Below are 24,811 nucleotides of genomic sequence, written 5' to 3' on the forward strand. Positions count from 1 at the left end.
TCGTAAGATAACAGTAGATTTTTTAGTAATATATAAACTTAAGGTTGGTTTCGTTTTAATTATTGTGTATACACATATTTATGTATATAAGTTTCCCATGTAAGCATATTGGGAAACTGTAAAGCTCTTTTAGTACTATATAAATATGTAAATAAATAAATTGACGGCCTTTGTGGTCTAGTGGTTAAGCGCATCGCTTTACTTCTAATTGTTGCAGGTTCGATTCTTCGCTCGGAACAATAATTAGTACCCATGATTGATTATTTGTATCGGTCTGAGTGTTTTCTATGTATATTATGTATGTATTTACAAAAAAATATCTAAGTATTTAAATCAATCGTCTAGTAACCAAAACACAAGCTCTGATTACCGTGGGACTTGATAACGTAGTGTGAATTGAAAAATGTGAAAAAATTGTACAGTGGCATGAATGCAACGCACAAACAAGACCATGGGTGGGTGTATTTTGAAATGTATATACTAGATATCATGCCAATTATGAAAGTGAGTTTAGAATGCACGTTGTGAATTGTTTTGATTCTCAAGAAACCGTAAGTAGGGCGCCTAAATCCATAAAAAGAGCCAGAAATATCATCTGACGTTGTATTATCATAAGATTATAGTAATGAGAGACTAATATCCTGGTCTCATAAGAAAAGGCCCGATATAGCCAAGAAATTAATATAAATAGTAGTAGAAGTACTCTGTCATAGTGGCATCATTATGAACTACAAGCATTTTTATATATTGACAAATATTTTTTTATTGTGACAACGATTCTATATTATTCCTCGAGTAAGAATGTACAATGATTTTATCAAGTATTCATGGAATGAATCAATTGTTTAGTAATCCAATACATTTTTTTGCATATATTTCATTTGAAAGCAGTCATAATCAACGTTTGCAAAATCAAATTGCTGTCCGCGGCCCATACATAATCTACATTTATTGGTGTTAGAAAAAAAACGTCCAATCGCCCATTGTCCCGCTCAAATAATCGTAAATTCCGAACGGACAAAATATAATAAATTGCCGATGAGATCTGGCCGAACTTAACAAAATTCAACTTGCCGCCGTCAAATTCTAAAACAGACCGTATAACCAACGTATTAAAGCTCACAATCGGTTTACAAACCGGCAGTGTTGCCAACATTGACACCGTTCAGTCTATATTTGCACTGGGAACCCTTTGCTGTTCGTTTTTTTCCGTTGTTACCGCGTACAAGCTGATAGAACACGTTTTTCAAATCATTAAACAGTTTCGACCGCGCGTCCGCGGTTGCAGCAAAAGGGAATGGCCGAAAAAAGGAATGGCGGGAAAAATGCGAAGCGTTGGCCTGCGAACGGCCCGGGGTGATCGTTGTTTCGCCACGATAATGCTGTAGTGCGATTCAGCGGTGTTGGTGATGTCGATTATATGATTTAGTCTTCTGTTCTGTTAATTTAATTTAAAAAAATATGTACTAGTGGATTCGCCTCGACTTTTTATTTATTTATTAAAGGAAAACCAAGGCTGACTATATATATAAAGCTAGTTACATATAAAGGCAACAACGCATTATAAAATTAATAGAGAATATGAAATTAATAAAGAAACAAAAGTTCTGTAACAATAATAGAGAATTTATTAGTAAACGTGATTTCCCACGAGTAAATAATGACTAAATATTAAAATGTTAAAAGTTTATTTCGATATAAATTTATTTATTTATATTATTCGATATATTTATTAATATCGATATAAATCGATTATATTATTCGATTCGATATATCGATATTATTATATTTATTAAAAATCTTTGAATTTTTCGGCTTATTTTGTCCTTTAAAATGAATGTATTATACATATAAAGCTTCTTCTTGAAACACTCTCTGTTGCTGGAAACTGCATTAAAATTCGTTGCGTAGTTTAAAAGATCTAGGCAAATAGACAGCGGAAGCGCCTTCATTTTATAATGTATACTTCTATATTTTATACTAGCTTTACGACTTTGTCCGCGTGGAATTTAACTTTATTTTTCTAAAATAAAAGTAGCCTAAGTTACTCCTTCTTTCCTCAGTGTCCTACCAAAAAATGTCCCGTTCAGCCATTTCAGAGATTAGTTTGTTCCGCAGTTCCCACAAACAGACAGATAGACAGACAAAAATTTAAAAATATGTTGTATTGGTGTATGTACCGTATTTATATTCATATGCATGTAGTAAAAGACGGTTATTTTAATATTACAAACAGACACTCCAATTTTTTTATATGTATAGATAAAGTGAACTTTGTACAAAGTAGTCCATCCTACAGACATAAATATGGCACTGTTCATGTCTATAATGAGAATAATATACCCCATGGCAATTCTCGGAACACCATTTAGTCCTAAGATAAGGCAGAGCTTGTGTTATGAGTAGTAGAACTGATAGAATTACACAAATTCATTTTTTTGTAAATACATTTCATTTCATATTCATTTCATTTCATTTCATTTCATTACAATCATGTAGTACGAGGAATCTGACCAGAGACAATGGAAAGTATGGCTAAACCTCTAGACCTGCGATGGTTACTCTTTCTATCAGATTGTTCTTTCTTCTAGATTCTTCTAGAAATCATAATCAAGTTAATACGTGACGCAAAAACTTAGTACCCTAAAAGTACCCTAAAATTTACGAAAATTGCGCGGACACGAGTAGAATGAAATATTGCACACTTGTAGTTTATCTATATAAATTTGTATTCTGCTCTCCTTCTATATAGAGAAGGAGTGAAGAGAATGCAATTATTTTTTAATTATTAATTAAAAATGCAATAATTCAATAACTATTTAACATTAGACACACTATGCAATTGAGACACAGGAATATATACTCTTTTGTTTATTGTTAAGTAGTAAATTGATAATAGATTTATATTGTTTTCCTTTAATATTATTTGTGTATAGTCTTACTTTTTCTTTTTCTTAATTTAAGTATAACAAAATCATTGCAAATAGATATATGTACATACTAAGAGTATAGTAACATTATTTTAGCGTTACATAGACAATAATCTGTTTAAACATAAAATAGTCTTACTGAATGTTAAATTAATTATTATCGAAATTTGGGCGACCACTATTAATAACCAAATATCAAAATGGTATGCCTTTATAACAGCGTGTGCTCAATACCTCATGTCGCCAGCAGCCATCGACACTCGGTGAATGTTTCGTGGTTTGTGGTCTCCACACTCCCATACCTATTTGTAAACGTGGCAAATATCCTGAAATGTGTTGCCAACAATATTTAGACGACTCCACTAGGTTCAACACTGCTGGAAAATAACCAAGTTTTTAAACATATGGTAATGAAACCATAAAATTATAATTTTACTCAAAAAGACATTGTTTAAAAAACTTTTGTTTTCATATTAAAAAAAGGTACCAATTCAGTCATACTTTAGATTTATTAATTGAAATCACGCGATTTTCAACTACAATTATCATTTTAAAATTATTTTTTTACCAAAGTCAAGTGATTTAAAGTTATTTTTTACTGTTATATTTGATACCTGCCTTTTTAAAATGTACTGAAGTTTAGTTCCGTAAGTCATATAATTTTCATAACCATTGTTTTGTATGTCATCGATAATGAAAACTTAGAAAAAATACGTTTATTATCCCACTATGAAATCCACTAACAACTAAAATCAATTCCCCACCAAAGCAGTAGAGGGGCAAATTCACCAGATGAAGTGGTGATAGCATCAAGGTAGCAACACTACCTGAAAATATGCTGCTGAATGCGGATCTCGGTGGATTTGGAGCGGCGGGAGTGTGGTCGACGTTTTTTATCTCACCTGACCGTCTAATACGTACTTTGATAGGGAAATTTTCATTCGTTGTCGCATTTGCTAACATTTTACGATTCCGTACTGTGTTCTGTTTTTTGTTTTTTATTATTACACTATTGGCCTGCTTGGCTACACTCAGTGCTCGCTTGTGTGATTTTTAAATATTAACACATTATATCACATATGTTACTCTGGAATAAACTTTTTTTTTTAATTTTTTGTCGTCGGTGCAATGAGTTCGGGAAACTCATAAACTTCCTTATAAAAAAGTCCACTCTCACTCCTTATAATAAACTATAGTAGTTATCCGCCCCCGCTTCTAACTGGTGTACATATTATAATATATATTATATATATAAACTTCCTCTTCAATTCCTCTGTCTATTCCTAAAACTGCATTAAAATTCGTTGCAGAGTTTAAAAAATATAAACGAACAGACACCGTAAGCGACTCCGTTTTATACCATGTAAAGAAGAACTTATAGATAATGTAAATTATGATAAATTATGTAACGGTTCTTCATTTATAAAAAGGTATAATTACATTATCAATGATTTCTCAGCGAGTAACATTGCTTTTAAAGTTATTGTTAAATAAATGTTATTATTCTGTAAATTAATTTTTGACCGACAATTGGATGTGAAGTTGAAATTGACATTTATGATTTATGTTTTTTTTAATCAGTATTATTTATGTACATATATCTAATTTTAATAAAATAATCGATAAATATTTGTACGCTTCCTATTATTAGATTTTGTAAAGGTACAAGTGTACATGTCTTCATTAACATCTTGTACTGTACCCAAAATAGTTGACAAATAAAAAAAATATTATTATATTCCACGAAAAGAAACAATAATATAGCAGTAAAATAATAAAATTTGAAATTTATCGATCATTTCAATGAAGCGCAACAATACGGCGATTTATTACAAGATCCCCTTCAAAACAAGAAGACCAATATCTTCCGTGAGATAAAATTCGAAAAAAGTTTAATGGAAGCGAAATCCCACGGACCAATAAAACATAGAAATACCGTAATACATTATAGAAAATTCAGTGTATAGATGATCGCATTATTACGGGGTGTGGGCACGACCGCTGTTTTGCATATAGAAAAGCAATTTTTTTGCGAGTTACGAAAAGCGATGGAAAAGTACAGTGGACTGCGGGCAAGAATTAATGGCGTGAAACTTTGGTCCCAGGGCTGCCAACCGTACCAGGATTCTCTTACGAATACAAAGTTTTTAGTCCGGTACTAGAACATTTCCATCCTTGTCTAAGATTGTACAAGATTTTGCCCAACACTATGCGGGCAAAATACCATGATATACGATTAGAGGTCCAAATTGAGTTATTATACGAGATTTTATCAAGTTTTTTATTTCTTCGTACGCTAGGTGTTTTAAAGTTGGCAACCCTGTTCAGTCTCGTAAGTGTGGTCTACTACAAATTTATGTATGTTCACGTTTTGGAGCGAACTCGGCCGGTTTTTGCGGGGCTGTTACTTGGTGTGATAATGTTTGTTACAATTGTATTAGCACAATGAATATAAAGTTGAATAATTGCTTTATTAACATAACTAATATTAAAGGATGGAATAACTCGATTCTTTATTTCCAATGTATATAATCACAGGTTCTTCACCAGAGGTAGATCAGTTGTTGGTTTATCTATATTAGCCGCGTGATTTATTTCTCACTTTCTGTGTTTATGGTGTAGAGAGCAGATTAGGCAGTGACATTACGGGATAAGAGGCATTATATTATATTATTATGTATTCATATATATATAAATTTGTGTATGTACTATATTTTATTTTGTTTACATAAATGTATACAATTTTTATGTTTCCACTAATGCGTCACCTACTCTATTTTTTTTTGTAAATACTCTCTTTCCAAAGGTTGTCTGTAAGACATTGCATTAGCGATAAGACCGCCTTTTGTACTTAGTTTTTTTTTGTTTTTAATTTGTTCATGTCCTTTATATGTTGGTGCAATAAAGTGTTATAATAATAATAACATCTTAGTCTTCTGTAATGGCGACGCATGTGTGGTGTCACAGGTGATATATATATACATGAACAGTACTTATGACACCTAGACAATAGACAATAGACGACGGTTAACTTGATTGACATTCGGATGTCATAAAAAAATTTACGGAATTAAAAAAAAATATGCTTAAAGAAAGCTACATTATTAGAGAATAATATGAGTTACATTTTGTTCTAGTAAATTTACATATGTACAAACAAAATATAGAGTAAATGTATCGATTTACCCCCAAGAGTTTGTGAGTTCAAATAAAGCCGACATGAAAAAATACTTTGATTTTCAGTTTATATTTCTAATACTCTTAACAATGAATGTAACAAAAAAACAATAAAAATAAAGAAATCCGATGAAACGGCGGTAGGTACAAAATTTGGTGATCTTAATATCAACAATATCTCTGACTACTCCATTTTGTATTGTAGACGTGAAGGAATACAGTATTAAACTCATTATAATCATTCACGAAGTTCTTATGTCCTAATATTTGTTTATCGAGCGTTGTCAATTGTGCTAATTGTATCAAACGGCTTCTCCAATATTCCATTAGTATGACATTTCACAAAAACGTAACTTAATTAAGGAACAAAGTCGCCTACATCGATCACGGACAGAAGAATAGCGGCACGGCATTCGGCAAAGCTTCGGATCTGTATCAAACGATCGCGAATTGCCACAATCAATTTTCATTTGGCGCAACAAAAAAAGGCCCAAGGAAAAGGGCACAGATGGCAAGCCATTTTTAATCGTCGAAGACCGGAAAGAAGAATGCTCGCCAGTCAGCCGCAGACAAATCGGCCATAATTAATGACGTGCGCGCATTTTTTTCCACTTCGATACCAATAGCTGAAATAAAGCCGACCACATTACAGGAGGGAAAACAAAACAGCCGGGCCGGGTGTCGAACGAAGGAGAATTTATCATCTAGACGGCACCGACAGTCGGCGCGACCGCCAATGTCCATTTGGATAATGCCCAACGCGATTAAAAATATAAAAATACCCCACCACCCCAGGGGGAAGGGGGTGGATTTGACGGAGGACACCGCGCTGAGGACACAAAAGGATTATAAATGAGAAGGAATTTTAGATAATATTTGTACGTTGGATGTGGAGTGTAATGCTGTAGGAGATCGGACGGCGTCGGCTCTCGCCTCCCTCTCGCCGAACGGGGGGATCCTTCCGCGATCCACGCCTAATGAGTGTTTGTATCAATTTGTTAGTATTGTATTTGAATATTTTTGTGCGTTCGTTACGATTTTAATCCCTTGTGGTCGTGGCAGTCGGATCGATGTTTTTGTTTAATATTTCTGTTCGGGTGATATTTTTTTATTTTTAATTCGCCCGTTTGATCGTTGGGCGGGTTGTTGATTAAAGGAATTGTGGGACTTTGTCGACCGATATCTGTACTGGGTTTTGCTCTTTTTAATCTTGCACTTTGCAATTGGGAACGCTATTCGATACTGTGCGGAAACTATGAACGTTATGTTCTGCTTGTAATACTGAATTTTCTCTTTTAAAACAATTAGACTTATTATAAATGTTTTATTACTTACATAACCAACCAACTTATTTAATTATAGCGTTTTTAATTATCGTGTAATTAGAGGATATTTTGTGATATTTTTATTCAATTGTGTAATAAAATTTAATTACGTTATTCATAAAAATGTTATTATATCTGGTCTTGTAATAAAATCAAAAACGTGCGAATTTCTGCCTGGCGCCTGCGATAGTACAAAGGGCTCGGATAAACATGGTGTAAGTAACTCATCATAATTAATACATTTAAAAAAATTATTATATTTTCAGAATTTTTAAAACACGAACGTTGAATCCGAATGAGCTCGCTCGAGAAAAGAATAACAGCGCCGCGACACGGAGTGTTTTCAATTCATTATCTCAAAAACAAAAATTTCATTAGCCCAGAGATTTCCTTTTTAAATTTAATTATTCATATTTAAATTAAACAAAATATAATAGAGGGCCGACGAGTAAAAAAGCGGCTTTATCGTATCATATTTTATTAACCGAATTTATAATTCTACACCGATTCGAGCAAATCCTGGACGAGGGGGCCGGGCGGCGGCACGATCCCAGGAAAAATATTTATGAATGCCAAGCAGAAAAATCCACAATAATATTTCAGGGTGGACGTCCGGTCTTTACTTGCCCTCACCGATCTATTTAAAAAAGAGGCCCGGAAGGACAAAAGGGCTGCGGGATCGTAAAAAAACTGGACACGTATACAGGTTAGGGCCGCGGTCGCTTTGTCTGATTCTTATTTTTTACCGAATCGGAACGTTTTCGGCGTTTTTATCGGTTTTTGTTCCGGAGACACTCGCCCTCCGCCCGCGCTCGCGTTTGTTCTAATGTGACGCCGTTTTATATTTTATATGATATTTTTTAGTTGCTTGATAAATGTTGACCCAACTCTTTTGCTTTGTTATATTTTTCTCTTGGGTTCACCCGTCCTTACTGATATTTGCTTGAATACACACGTTTTATTCTTTTGTTATAATAAATTTAAGAAATTATCTCTTTAACCTTGCTACATACGTAAACAGATATCTTTCATGTGTGTTTTTAATTTTCATTTCAAATGAAAACATTAGTTCTTGTAAGGTCAATGGTACGATGCTTATATATGTACATAGAGTCTTTTAATACTTCAAAGAGGTTTGTTTGGAATTTTAACAGCGTTTGAAGAATTTGAAAGTTAACATTATTATTATATGTTATTTAATTTCTTTTTAAAGTTGGAGTGGCAGACATTCACTTACGGCCACTTTGCAAGTTTCTTATCACTATTTCTACTGTCCAGTCCGATGGAATACCTAATTAATATATAATACAAATAGCTGTGCCCGCAGTTTTATCTGAATGCAATTTATAGACTTTTTTTTATTCTAATGTTTAAGCTATGTTATGCAATGTTTCATCAAAATCCCTTCAGTAGATTATCTATCCATACTAACAAACTTTCGCTTTTATAATATTGATAAGATATAATATATATTATATATATAATATTGACCGTAGTGGTTTATGCTCGCAATGAAATGTTTCAGTTATGTAAATTAATACGTACAAATATATAAAAACATATTATGTACAAGGAAACAATGGGCGGCTTTATCGCTAAATAGCGATCTCTTATAGATTTAGGTGTGGTTTCCATTTTGTATTATGATAAGCTTTACTTAAATTTATGTGCTTTTATTTGTTCTATTTGGAAAGTTATTAACTATGCTATTCCTAATACTAGGGTGAACAGGTTCGAAGTTGCGAGCATAGTTATATAATATGCTTCCAATATTTTTTATGCATGAAATCAATATAATTTTAATTTGATATATATTTCGCTTTTCTTGCTCTCTACAAATAATAATAATCTCAGAACAATCCGCACAGCGCTATCTAGTCACAAGTTAAGGTAGCTAAAGCTTGTGTTATGGGTACTAGATAACTGATACAAATATATAGATTTCGTAATTACATACATATTATACATAGAAAACATACATACCGATACAAACAATCATTCTCATGAATAGAAAAGTTTGTGCCGTGCCAGGAATCGAACCCGCGACCATGGGAAGTAAGGCGGTGTACTTTTTTTTAGGGAATGATATTGGAATGGTGCCGTCTGCGCTAACGGTTTACGCTGGAGGGGCACCAGTGGAGGGTGATAGGATGAACATGAAGTCAGATCAGTGACAATCATCACCGGGAATGTATCACGATGGTTTCCAGGGTGAACCGCGTGGAGGTCGACCTGACATGGTACATTGCTAGCAATGGGGTCATTGGTCCACATTCCTAACAATCCTCAACCCCCAGGCGGCATACTAAGCAATATTTGGTTTTGTGTTTCTGTTTGACTATATGAAACTCACTGACCAATAGTTCATATTTGCATGCCAAAATTAGGACCAATTAGCATACTGTATGAACGATACAGTGATGTAAACCCTATTCGTTGCAATGCGATTAGCATGCTCAATTGGACGTGTAGCAAGCACGCGTTACAGAAATTGGAGCGCACTATTGGGAATGTGTAGGGTTGTCACTACCACTTATTGTTTACTACCTGTGCCCGCGGTTTCACGCGCGTGAAATTTATAGCCTATATGTTATTCTAATATATATCGAAGTAACTTAATTAAGATAAGAAATTCCTTGTTTTTTAGTTTTATTTTTACTTATAGAAGAGGCAAAGAATCTAAGCCCAAAATCCGTTATGTTCGTATCATTTTTGGGAAATTTTGTGTTTTTAAATATGTTTTTTTTTTATTTATTTGGTTACCAACAAGGTTTACACCAACATAATTATATATAATTATAGGCAACTACGATATTTATATGACTTTGTCCTTACAATTAACAAAACTAAAGACTTTAGAATTTTACTTTTTAAGAAAATATTACGCTAAAACTTATAATATTATTGATGTTTAATTTTATTAATATATAAACACGAAAGTTTGTGAATATGGATGGATGTTTGTTACTCTTTCACGCAAAAACTACTAAACGGATTTTGATTAAACTTTACAGTAATATAGCTTATATATCAGAATAACATATAGGCTATAAAGTTAGTGCGGCTGAAACCGCGATCACAGCTGGTTTAAATATAAAATGCATCGCATTATAACGTAACATTTAACCTAACCAAAGTTAAAAGTAATATTTATTACGACATTGTCTTTCTTCAGTCGGCGTAACCCTAACTTATAAATCAGGGCTTGCACAAAACCAACTTGGGAACGCACGATTAATCCCAACCGAATGTTTACCGGAGAGCGTTAAAAAAACAAAAATGGCCGCCCGTAATCAAATTATTAGCGAAGCCACGGCCACGTAAGGGAACCGCGAGACCTTCCCGCGTATTTATCACATGGAATAATGAATGCCCTTTTTTCGGCCGATAATGGCGGATCGCCGAACACCTGGACACTGGGAGGGTTTATGATCTTCTCGGTCACGGAAACACCGAGACGATGTATTGTCTATAGGTTTTTTTTATTACTATATCTATTATATATCCTTTGTAAATGATTGTAAATTTGAATTATCATTATCATTACATAGTATAAAACAAAGTCGCTGTCTGTCTCTACGTATACTTAAATCTTTAAAACACTGAGACGATATGTCTATAGGTTTTATTTATTACTATTTCTATTATATCGCATTTGTAAATGATTGTAAATTTGAATTATCATTATCATCATTACATAGTATAAAACCCTGTCACTGTCTGTCCCTATGTATGCTTTAAAACTACGCAACGGATTTTGAAGCGGTTTTTTAATAGATAGAGTGATTCAAGAGAAAGGTTTATATATATAATACACATACATGTAGTACACCAGTGCGAAGCCGGGGCGAGTATCTAGTAATTTATATTTATCATATGGAATAATGAATGGTAGCCTTTTTTCGGCCGATAATGGCGGATGGTCAAACACCTGGACACTGGTTGGTAGGGGAGGGTATACGATCTTCTCGGTCACGGAAACATCGACACGATATGTCTATAGAATTTATTATTACTATATCATTTATAAATGATTGTAAATTTGAATTACAATTGACAAATTGATATGTACATCGAAATATTACTCAAGTGTTTATTACGACGTCTATTATATCTCCTTTGTAAATAATTGTAAAATTGCAGTATAATTGACAAATTGATATATACATCGAAATATTAATCAAGTTTTTATTGCTATATCTATTATATCTACTTTGTAAGTTTGAATCATTTATAAATTTGAATTATATAATTAAGTTTAATTACAAAGCTTCAATTTACATGTCATTTACGTGGCGAACAGTCAGTACTAGGCTTCTGAACTCTATTCAATTCCTGATGATGCTTTGATCACAATCATATGTTGCGATATAGGTGTAGATTAAATATTGAAATTAGAGAAGGTCGAACGGTAGTCAGGTTTCCGCATTATGTTTTGTGATTTCACACCTGCTAATTGTAGAGGAATTAAACAAAATAATGTATTTTTTTCTGTTTATTTCACAGAAGTCACACCCTGGACGAGAGGTTCCTGTACTCTCAGAGTGAGGTACGCCGGGTTCACTGGCACCCGAGCTCGCTGTCACATCTCCTGGTGCTGGTCTCCGATAATACCATCAGGTAAACGCGATGCCAGATGCTGTAAATGCAACTGGAATGATGAACAGTCTTTTCTTTTCGGACTGTTTTAATGTTGTTGGCAGCAGCTGGCTTTACAGCTTCACCGAACGATAGTGGGCGAGTGCAGATGGCACTCCAAACCAATGAAAGGACTTATGAAGCGGCTGAAGGTAACTCCCGCCTGGCAGATACGCTTTTAGTCTTGTTTGTATCGGTCTGGATGGCTTGTGTTCTGACTATATTATGTATGTATGTACAAAACACCAAAATAACATTTTAACCTATGTTGTAACAATTGTCGGTGATCCTAAATCTATACATATAAATAAAATTGCAGTGTCTGTTTGTAATATTGAAATAACCGTTTTATACTACATGCATATAAATATAAATTATGTACATATAAAAATAACATTTTTTACAATTTTTGTCTGTCTGTCTGTTTGTACCGGCTAATCTCTGAAATGGCTCTGAAAGACCTATTTTGAAGAGACTTTTTTGGCAGGTAGCTGATGTAATAAGGAGTAACTTAGGCTACTTTTATTTTAGAAAAATAAAGTTTAATTCCACGCGAACTTAGTCGCGGGAACAGCTAGTCTATAATATGTATATATATCATTTATTTATCTTTGCTTATTTGCAAATAGATGGCGCTGTGTGAATTGTCCTTTAATAATATTATTATTATTTGCAGACTATACAACATTGCTCTGAAAAATGGTCCGAAACTGGTGAAAATCTTCACAATAGGAGCCAAACCGTCAAGTCTACTGGCCGGGAAGACGATCCTCGACAGTTTAGGAGATACCGCAGTGGACTTTACACCGACACCTGACACGGACGCTCTGCTCATCCTGAGGGGTAATGGCGACGTGTATATGATGGAATTTGATTTGGACAGCAAAAGGTAATCCTTACTCCGTACTAATATTATAAATGCGAAAGTAACTCTGTCTGTCTGTCTCGCTTTCACGCCGAAACCACTGAACCGATTTAAATGAAATTTGGTACACAGATAGTCTAGACCCTGACAAAGGACATAGGCTACTTTTTAATGCGAAAAAAGGGTTGCAAGGGGTTGAAAGGTGATATGGAAATATCGTGATTTTACGCGAACGAAGTCGCAGGTGCAGCTAGTCTTCTATACATATATAATATATAAAATTCCCGTGACAGTGTTAGTTGCTATACTTCTCTGCAACGGCCTAACCGATTTTGATGTTATAGCTATACTCAGTAGGTTTTTTTTCGCACTACTCTAATGCTGTTGGCCGCAGCTGGCCTTTACAGCTTCACCGGACGATATGAGTCTGAATATAGGTTGTTGTTATCTATTTCTATACCGCTAACTGATAAGAGTTTCCACTTCCAATTTTTTTGTATAAGTTGGAAAAAAATCTCTCCCGAGGTAGAGATCTCTTTCAGATTGCTCACATTTTTGTATAATTATCTTTATTTATTAATGTTACAAATGCAATAAAGTATATTAAAAAAGTAACTCTGTCTGTCGCGCTTGCACGCCAAAACTACTTAATTTGGGGTTCGGGAATCCCGAGAATGAACCCTAGTTTAGACTATCTGTGTAAAATTTCATTTATTATTATCTTTATTTATTAATTTTACAAGTGCATAAAAGTATATTAAATAAGTAACTATGTATGTCTGTCGCGCTTGCACGCCAAAACTACTTAACCGATTTAAATGTACTAAAACTTAACCGATTTTACACAAAGTCTAGACCTTGGGGAAGGACATAGGGTATATTTAATGCGAATAAAAAATAAAATAAAAATTAGAATGTAAAAATTTGACGTTCATAGGCGGCTAAAATGTCCTACATAAATAAATAATTTTTTGTATTATGAATTTTTTAATTTTTGAAAAAATGGTTGTATGGTTGTGTGTTTAAATGGAGGGATGAAGATTGTATGGATTACGTTATTTTTAAAGCTAGAAGCTTGAAATTCAGGCTGTTGATTAAATATAAATTAATATGATATTCAAAGTTTGTAAAAAAATTACCCATAGAAGGGAAAATAAATTAAGGGATGAAAGTTTGTATGGAAATTCGTCATTCGTCGTCTATTTCACGCGGACGAAATCGCGAGCACAGCTAGTTATTATTATATATATTACTGGCTACTCGCCCCGGCTTCGCACGGGTGTACATTTATTATATATACCTTCCTATATTCCTATTATATAAACCTTCCTCTTGAATCACTCTATCTATTTAAAAAACCGCTTCAAAATCCGTTGCGTAGTTTTAAATATTTAAGCATACATAAGGACGAATAGACAGCGACAGCGACTTTGTTTTATACTATGTAGTGATTGTTAATATTATAAATATATTAGTTTTTTTCTTACCTTCTCCATTTAAACTTTAACTATGCCATTCCATACTCCCCTGCCCGTGTAATTGTGATAAAAAGTATTATAGAATATATATAGAACATATATATTGCATATTTATATTTGACCCAAAAAATTAGTGCTTGTTGGTAGTTTGTATTCACACGTTTTATAAATGTAAACTTACAAGGATTATTTAAAAGAGCAACATACAAGTTTCTTGCTCGTTCTTCTTGTGATAAGACAGCTTTCCGAACGAGTGGTAGATAAAAAACAAATTGTTATGACTATTGAAAAGTGCTTAAATTAAGTTTATTTGAATAAATGATTTTCTATTCTATTCTATAAATATTGTAATTATTCTATGATTAACAGCCTGGGTGGTCAAGCACTTTAGTATACCACCATAATTTAAATTGTCGCTTATTCGATTCCCACACTAGACAAACATTTTTCAAACATCATGCTTATTAAAAAAAATGTTTGTACCCTGCGAAAAATCGAACTGCGACCATCGGAAGTAACCGCTAGACCACCGAGCTCGTCAATATGGTCCTGTCTACTACAATGGTTATTGATGTGTATTGTTGTATGGTTACAGCCTGCAGACGAAGCTATCGGGTCCTTTAGCAATGTACCCACCAGCTGATGACAACTACGGCTCAGAGTCCTGCTCTATAACGGCTTTAGGAGGCGGCGATTCTCCACCACTCGTCGTAGTAGCCACATGCTCAGCAGCGTTGTACCATTGCCTGCTCCTACCCAATGTAAGTTGCATCGTCTCTTTCACACTCACTTCTAATTGTATTAGTTAAAGTAGGACTGCAATATTTTCTATTATTTAATTTCGATAACAATTGCATAGTTGAAGTTACAAGATAGAAGGCATAGCTATATGCTCAGCAGCGTTTTACCATTGTTTCCTCCTACCCAATGTAAGTTGCACCGTCTCTTTCACACTCGCTTCTAGTTGTATTAATTAGAGTAGGACTGCAAATTTTCTTTGCTCTGTCTGTTCGCTTCTATCCTTTAAACTAGCTTTTGCCCGCGGCTTCGCTCGCGTTAATTTATCCCCTTAGGGGTGGAATTTATCAAAATCCTTTCTTAGGGGATGCCTACGTCATAGTAGCTTTATGCATGCAAAGTCTCAGCCCGATCGGTTTAAAATTGACAAAGTTTAATATAATCTTTCATCCCCTATTTTATTCCTTTGGAGGTAGAATTAATCAAAATCCTTTCTTAGCGGATGCCTACGTCATAACATCTACCTGCATGCCAAATTTCAGCCCGATCCGTCCAGTGGTTTGGACTGTGCGTTGATAGATCACCTTTGAGTTATATATATTTAGATTACATAGTGTGATTCAAGAGAATGGTTTATATATACAAGTATAATACATGTGTGTTATAGTATATAACAAACAGAGAAATTCAAAGATTTGTAATACATCTGTGCGAAACTGAAACGGGTCGTGAGTCGCTATTAAAAAAAACTTATATTTTGTCTCTTTCTGTCAGCCCTCAGATAAAGAAGACGGCGATAGTCACGCCCTCTACGTAGTGGAAGCTGTAGAACTGAACATCTTGCTGAACCCGGATGATGTCAACATGCAGTACTCCTATCCTGTACATTTGTATCCGGTAATGTCATGAATTCATTAAATTGTTGTTAATGTTTTTTTTGTTATTTATTTTTATTTTTTTATTTATTCATTTATTTCAGGCAACTAGGCCCATATTATAAATACCTTATAGACTAACATACATATAATATAATATTTAAAAACTAATACAATGATATTGTCTGTGTGATCACGGCACTGAAGACGGCAATCTGCCACGGTAGCGCCGATATACCACACCTTTCGGCCAGTAGTCTTTCATAAAGGTGGGCAGCAAGTCGGTGGGGACCAGGGCCACAAACGCTTTGAAACTCGCGTTGTGACTCAACTTCAGCTGCGTTACCCTCAATGTCAGGTTACTCTTGGTACGAATATAATCGACATTTATGCCGGATATCGTATGTTATTTTCCGATATCCTAAGTTGTCGCCGAGTGTTTCAAAAATAAAAAAATACTTAGGTTATAACTGTTTTATCAGAAAATGTAGGCGTTTTAACACAATTTCTGTATATATTTTTCAAAATGTACAAAGGTCAAAAAAAAAGAAAATAACATATTACTTATCAGAAAATACAAGCGATTTTACTCAATATCTGTATACATATATCCCACAGTGTACATAGGTCAAAAATAAAAATGCTTAAGTTATAAGTATCTTATCAGAAAATGCAGACGTTCTTACACAATTTCTGTATATATTTCCAGTGTACAAACAATACATACGCGTGTATGCACGCCGGTGGAGTCCACACAGTCACGCTGCCACTACTAGCTCATCTCAGGGATTACGCTTTAGCCACAGAAGGTATATATTTCTGTACACACATACATATACATACAAAAATATGTACATACATTTTTTTTAGTTGATAATGGAATGGTGCACCCGCCTGCGCTAACGGTTTACGCTGGCGGGGCACCAGTGGAGGATGATAAGATGAACATGAGGTCAGATCAGTTAGCCCATCGTGACAAATTCACCAGGAAGTTATCACGATGTTTTCCAGGGGGAACAACCTGACATGGTACATTGCTAGTAATGGGGTCATGAGTCCACACCTTAACCCCTGTACATACGTATAAGATGAGCATGAGGTCAGGTCCTCTAAAACATTGTGGCAAGTTCACCAAAACGACGATTTATCACGATGGTTTCCAGACCGAAACGCCTGGAGGTCAACCTGATACATTGATAGCAATGGGTTTATTAATTAGATCACATTACTAATAATCCTATTTTCACTCCACACATATTAGTGTATCTGACAGTTTCGGTGGTGTAGTGGTTTACTTCCGAGTTCGATTCCTCGCACGGTACAAATATTTCTATTAATGAATATTGTTGTTTGTATAGGTCTCGGTGTTTTCTATATACATTATGTATTTATAAAAAACTGATTCTAAATATTTTTATCAATTGTCTATTACTCATAATACAAGTTCTGCTTAGCTTGACATGAGCTGATAAAAAACTCAGCTCTAATACTTTTCAAATGAGCTTGTACATGATTATAGAAATACAGATAAATTCAGAAAACAATTCAAAATTGTTTTATACATCCTGTCATTGATTTTTATATAACGTTTAGAATTTCAATTTAATAATAAAAACAGATTCGAACACTAAACTAAACCCAGACGTTATTAAATAATGACATCTTAATACAATTCATTTTACAGATGATTCAGAAACAGTGCTATCAGCAATATGTTCGAAATCAAGTACCGCTCGCCACCTGGTGTGTACAAGCGCAGTGAGCGGTGCGGGCGATGCGAGCGGTACGAGCGGAGTGAGCGGTACGAGCGGAGCGAGCGGTTTGAGCGGTTCGAGCGATATAAGCGAAGCGAACGCTCGCTTCCGTCCGCCCGTAGCGCTCGCTCTGACTCCTCCCCCACTGCCAGCGTTACTCATACTCTGCGATGATGCAGTTTTGCTCACTAGGTATGTATTAAATAAATAATCTTATATATCAAATTTTAGTTACCATACTCCTCCGAAACGCGTGACCGATTTCTATGAAAGTTTATATATACATATTCAGTGGGTCTGAGAATCGACTACTGTCTATTATTCTTACCCCTATTTTTTTATTTGTTTATAATTTATAATGTTGCATTAAAAATATATATAACCCTAAATATTCACCCTTCTATCACTAGCCTCTATTTTTAATAGTGATTTTAATTTATACGGCAAAACAACGTTTCCTAAACAGACAAGCAGCTAGGAATTTATATAATTTATATAATACGCCGCTTACTAACTTCTCAGTTTGCCTTATGGTTGACTGGTAGAGAACGCCCTTAGGTGTTAAGTTAGCCATATGTATATAGCCACATTTATATATTGTAATTGTGCATTAAAGTTTAAATAAATAAATAAATAATATAATAATTAGAACTAGTGGTCGAACAAAGGTCAAAATTAGTTCATAATTAATTTTTAAATTTCTAAGTGTAATTTTGAACATTATTAAGGTACTATTGTCAATGACTATTTCTATACGAGAGCGTATCAAATACGTAATAATGTATGTAAATGTTTTATTATTGATTTAATGTATTTTTATATATAATTAAAAAATATTAGCATTCTGCACTCCTTCTCTATATACACTATAAGTGTTCGAAATAAAAAAAAATCGTATCCACCGTCCACGCAATTTTCGTAAAAAAGTGTACAAAATTTTTACTCGATGGATTTATATCACTCATCGGCGACCAAACCGCGACAGCCGATGAGTCAACACTAGGCTTCCGAGCTGTACCCGAACTCTAATTAACGCCTGATGATGCCTCGTTCAGAGGCGACACACGTGTCGCGATATGGGTGTAGACTCAGTAACGGTCGGAATTGGAGAAGGCCACTGGAGAAGGTCGTAGCGCTGGTCAGGTTTCCACACCGAATATTCGTAGTCTCACACATGTTAATTGTAGCTGAATTAAACAAAATAGTATAAATCCATCGAGTAGTGAAATGGACTTCCGCAAAATAACACCTAATTCGATTAAATATATACAAAGTTTTTACTTCACGTATTAATATTATAATCATATCTGATAATTTCTCTGCACAACCTGTGGTTGACTGGTAGAAAATGCCGTAAGGCGTTAAGTCCGCCATATGTACTTTTACCTTGGTATTTTGTGCATTGAAGTTATATAAATAAATAAATAATTCTGACAATTCACACAGCCCCATCTAGTCCCAAGCTAATGTAAATAGATAGATTACTAGATATAGATTTTATTTTGTAAATACACACAATATACATAGAAAACACCCAGACCGATACAAACACAAATACACTCATGAATACAAATCTTTGCACCTTGCGAAAAATCGAACCCGCGACCATCGGAAGTAAATCTTAAACCGCTAGACCACCGAGGCCGTCAATAGATTGTCCGAGTTTAGTCCTAAATGCTGAAAAATTATCACTTTTAATTTTTTACTACTTACAATAAATTATTTATAAATGTAATATTTCAGAACTTTAGAACCGTACGATTTAGAAGAGCAGCTGTACAAAGAAATGCAGTTGAAAAATCCAGCGCTGGATCAAGACGACATCAGCACTATATTGAAAGAGGTACGTATGTTACACATGGCAAAATTAGACCTGATCTTATCAACAATCAGATTTTGTAAAGCTGAATAGGAAACGCCACTACACATCCTATGTGGTTGTAGCCCACTCATGCATAAACGAAATATCTCCTTCGAAAAGTTTTCACTCTATCCTGAGGAGATAAAAACCATCGCTTCATATATATATATATATATATATATATATATATATCAGAGATATGTTATTTGAAATATATATATATATATATATATTTATATATCTTATATAATTTAAAAAAAATATTTAAAATTATTAACGATGTCTTCAGCGCCAGAAGGTGTCGTTCACGGCGATCATGCAGGAGATCCTCGCGAGACAAGTGTCGCAGCCGCTGCTGCATGCCGCAGCAGGTCAGGAACCATCACCGCAGGAGACTCTACAGGTAAATAGCATATTCTGCACACGTTGGATCAATATACTTTTTATACTGCGATGATGATGATATTTTCTTGTAAGTTTTAATTATATTGTACACATATAATTGTTCTAAAGATAACGTCCGGCTCGAAGGACCATCACTTTGTTAAACTATTACTATTATTACTATATATATTACTAGCTGATCTGTTTGAATAATATATATTTATATATTGATTGTCACATGCCTAATCCTTGTTAATGTCCTTTATTATTTATATAGAACAACATTAATTTAATAAAGCAACATACTAGTTTCTCACTCATTCTCACTTGTGATGAGACTGCGGTCCAAAATAGTGGTAGAATAAAAAAAATATGAGTACTCAAAGAGCTTAAATGAAGTTTATTTGTATAAAGAATATTTATATTTCTATTTCAGCTGCTGAGTCAAGCGCTAGTGCGGCTGCGAGGTGAATACATGTGCCGACAACAGCGGGCCGCCGCCGCTGCAGGCAGGAAACTTGCAGCGCTTACAGCGCTTGCTGAACAACATACCACGTGGCTTGCAGATTTACAGGTACACTCAGCTATAATAATATTAATATATAAATCACTAGCTTTTTTTTATACTACTATGGTGGCAAACAAGCATATGGCCCCGTCTGATGGTAAATGGTTAACCATGGCTATGGACACCTGAAACAACAGGGGTGTGACGTGCCCGTTGCCGACCCTTAACAAACCTTAATATACCCTTCTTGAAAAACCCCTTGCTGTACTCTCATAAGAAAACCTCGGAAAGTTCATTTCACAATCTAATTGTACGCGGGAGGAAGCTCCTCTGAAACCGCACTGTCCGAGACCACTTAGTTTCCAGCGTGTAGGAATGAATTCCCTGTCGATGGCGAGCGGTGCGATGGCCACCTTTTAGGCCGTATGCAATCAATCTCACAACCCTAAAAATCAAAACAAAATCAACAGAGATGGAAAGGCTAGAAATACCGTTGGCTGTTCATGTGTGATTATCAAAGATTTCGGTGAGGAGACACCAGCGCTGGACGTGCCTAAAGACTATATTAAGTCCTTAAGCTAATCTAGATGTTTAAGTTAAATTTAAAATAATAATAAAAAAATCCTCCTATAGTAAGAGAATAACGACTGCATGCAACTGAAATGAGAATGTTGAGGTGGATGTGTGGTGTGACAAGAATAGATAAGATAAAGAATGAATACATTAGAGGAAGTATGAAAGTGGCACCGGTGTCAGAGAGGTTGAAGAGTAATCGTCTATCATGGTATATGTAATGCGTAGAGGATAATATTTTAAGAAAGATGTTACAAATGAATGAGGATGGTTATAAGGGCAGAGGAAGGCCGAAAAAGAGATGGATGGACTGTGTGAAAGATGATATGGTAAGAAAGGAAGTAAATAACGCGATGACTGCGAACAGGGATGAATGGAAGAGAAAAACATATTACGTCGACCACAAATAAATGGGATAAATTTTTTTTTGCTTAATGAATTTTTTTGCTAAATAAATATAATAAAATAAATACTACTCCGTATCCTAAACTGTGCTGATTCCTGCTATGTTAATCTCACTGAAGAACACCTAAACAGACTTGAGCGACTTCAAAATCTAAATATATATAACTCAAAGGTGACTGACATAGTGATCTATCAACGCACAGTCCACTGGACGGATCCGGCTGAAATTTGGCATGCAGATAGATGTTATGACGTAGGCATTCGCTAAGAAAGGATTTTGATTAATTCTACCCCCAAAGGGATAAAATAGGGGATGAAAGTTTGTATGAAACTTTGTCAATTTTAAACTGATCGGGCTGAGACTTTGCATGCATAAAGCTACTATGATGTAGGCATCCCCTAAGAAAGGATTTTGATAAATTACACCCCTAAGGAGATAAATTAACGCGTGCGAAGCCGCGGGCAAAAGCTAGTATGTGTATAAGGTATATACAAGTATTTGGTCTCCGCAAATATGGACATGTTTCTCAGTTTCGCAATAAACTCAAGATTGATATCCATCTTCTCAGGAACTGGTACATACTGTCTCTTCTATATATTCCTCTATATAAAGTTCTTTTTTTATTTTTTTATGCACAATAAAGAGTTGTATCATTATTATTATTTCTTATAGTCAGCCTGATATATTTTTTATCTGTTGCAGGCAGAAGTGAATGATACACAACTAGACTCAACTGTGTTGAAAGAAAAGTGTGCTCTAGCTGAGAAACACCAGGAGGACATAAAGTACAGGTATATAAAAAAAACTTTTAACTCCAGCGGTTTAGCATATATTTATTACATGATCGCCGGTTCAGTGCCTCGCACAGTGCAAACATTTGTATCCATGACTTCATTTTGATAGGATAGTGGTCTCGTCTTTCTGAGGAAGCTTTTAGTCCCTCATTAGATAAGAAGTATTTATGTAGTACTGTCTTTCGTCTCATACATTGGCTGTGGATAACCAGGAAGGAAATTTTTGCTAATCGATGCAGCATATTTAGGGTTTTGTTAAGGCAAAGTATCAGTATAAAGCCGATAATATGAATGATTACTTCCATTTCATATTTGGCGACTATGGCAGGTGTTCAGCGGTGATCCGTCGCCTTCGAGCGGGGTGCGGTCCATCATCAACGGAGCGAACGCTCATACGTGAACTGCAGATGCACCGCGCCCGCGGGGACCAGCTCGGGGAACAACTTCGGCTGCTGCAACATCACGCGCAGCATAAAAGCGTTGAGGTAACTGTATATCCAAATTCAAATTCAATATATCTTTATTCATGTAGGTCACAGACTCTTATAATATGTCAAATCTACCGTCAGTTCGGAATGACATCGAGATGAGAAAAACTGACAAGAAACTCAGCTCGTATTTTTTTCTAATAATAGTGGAACATGTTTATAATAATACACAGTCATTAAAATTCTAATTTGGGAGAATAGAGTGACCGTCAGGATATCCATCAATATATCCATCAGGATATCCACCAGGGTATCCATAAGTATATCCATCCAGAATAGGATATAGATCAGGATTAAGTTATTATTTTAAGATCCGTCATACTGTGCGGACTGGTCTGTTCGGGTTACGAACACTGATTATACTATTTACTTAATAATAGCATATGCTGGTGGTCACTCTATTCTCCCCAATTTGAATTTAAAAATGAATCTGTATTATTGTAAACATGTACAACATTTATTTGAAAAGAATACGAGCTGTGTTTTTTGTAAGTTCTTCTCATCTCGAAATCATTCCGAACTGACGGTAGATTTGACATATCATAAGAGTCTGTAATATACCTACATGAATAAGATGTTCCAGTTTTAGACGATGAGCCATAGTTATACGTTGGTTTATGTTGTAGTAATAAGAAAAAAGACTAGGTAAAACGGAGAAAAATATATATTAATATACTGACAATTAGGAATATTGAAGTATCAAAAAAAAAGAAAGTAATATAAAAACACAAATTTAGAATATAAAATACATATCTGATTAGCCAGTTACAACAGTTTATTATCTGTCTACAGTTAAAGAAATGGCAGGAGGAGTACAAGAAGAAGGATATAGCACTCGGGAAGTCTCACAGCGATACCATATCATCAATACTCCAGCAACAGTCAGTATACCAACATTATAATAATAATATCTTAGGACAATTCACACAACGCCATCTCCTCCCAAGCTACGGAGAGCTCGTGTTATGGGTACTAGGCAACTAAAATAGTATTTATTTATTTTTATAACACAGGGGACAAATAAGCATGCGGCTCACCTGATGGTAAGTGATTATCACCGTCCATGAGCACCCGCTACACCAGGGGAATTACAAGTACGTTGTCAGCGTTAACGTTACAATATCGTATCGGTTAGGAAATACCATTGCTGGAAGATTATTCCACAATGTGGTTGTGTGTGGGAAAAAGTTTCTAGAAAACTGCACTGTGGATAACCGCCATTCATCCAGATTATCAGGATGGTATTTTAGTATTTTATTTTAGTACGGTGGTGAAACTCAGCAGCTGGTATTGATCTGAACAATTCCTCATAACACTCCCCGTGATATATGCGGTAGAAATTGCACAGAGATGCAATATCTCGCCGCAAAGCCAATGGGTCTAGTCTGTCACATAGACGTTGATTACCAATAATTCTGGCTGCTCGGTTCTGAATGCTGGTCAATGGAAATGGCTAGTATTGTGGTGCTCCCGCCCAGAGAGATTTATATACGAAGATTGTCTGGAAAAGACTGCTTAAGCGTTGAGACCACCTTTTAAAAAAATATTATTACAAAAATCTTGAAGTTCTTAAAAATTGGCGCCTAAAATGTCATACGTAAATAAATGATTTTTTATTTGATTTGATTTACCTACGATATGTAGATTGTTTTATTTGTATTTTTTAAAAACTGCAATAACGAGTAATTAATGATTTTTTTTAAATACTTCTACTGGTTGTTTTCTATGTATATTATGTATGTATTTACAGAAAGTAAATTTAAGTTGTGTAGTACATATAACACAAGCTTTGCTTAGCTTGGGACTAGATAGCACTGTTTGAATTTTCCTATAATATTAATATTATGTACTATATATTACTCGTGGTAATTGAGTTTTGTTTTTTCCTATTTTAAAATATTGTTTATTTGTTATAGGACCAGCCAAATTTCCACACTCATCGAGGAGACGAAGCTACTCAAAGATCAACTCAGCATCATATAATCTTTCTGTTTTACATTAATTTAATTTGTTATTA

General features: G+C 34.7%; 1 protein-coding gene across 1 annotated transcript in view; it reads left to right on the forward strand.

Annotated features, from left to right (window-relative positions):
• LOC131847632 (nucleoporin 88) overlaps window positions 1-24,811 on the forward strand; it is a 136,432-nt gene extending 111,621 nt beyond the window's left edge. The window contains exons 3-15 of the mRNA XM_059197247.1: window positions 11,939-12,052; window positions 12,747-12,959; window positions 15,009-15,174; window positions 15,926-16,048; window positions 16,736-16,835; window positions 17,711-17,972; window positions 19,524-19,623; window positions 19,931-20,044; window positions 20,462-20,599; window positions 22,215-22,303; window positions 22,635-22,791; window positions 23,587-23,675; window positions 24,711-24,811. Of these exons, the coding sequence (XP_059053230.1) occupies window positions 11,939-12,052; window positions 12,747-12,959; window positions 15,009-15,174; window positions 15,926-16,048; window positions 16,736-16,835; window positions 17,711-17,972; window positions 19,524-19,623; window positions 19,931-20,044; window positions 20,462-20,599; window positions 22,215-22,303; window positions 22,635-22,791; window positions 23,587-23,675; window positions 24,711-24,777 (1,732 nt within the window). The 3' untranslated portion in view covers window positions 24,778-24,811. The remainder of the gene's footprint in view (window positions 1-11,938; window positions 12,053-12,746; window positions 12,960-15,008; window positions 15,175-15,925; window positions 16,049-16,735; window positions 16,836-17,710; window positions 17,973-19,523; window positions 19,624-19,930; window positions 20,045-20,461; window positions 20,600-22,214; window positions 22,304-22,634; window positions 22,792-23,586; window positions 23,676-24,710) is intronic.

This window comes from Achroia grisella, unplaced genomic scaffold (genome assembly GCF_030625045.1).
Source record: "Achroia grisella isolate CSIRO2021 unplaced genomic scaffold, CSIRO_AGI_Agris_v1 utg109, whole genome shotgun sequence".
Taxonomy (NCBI): domain Eukaryota; kingdom Metazoa; phylum Arthropoda; class Insecta; order Lepidoptera; family Pyralidae; genus Achroia; species Achroia grisella.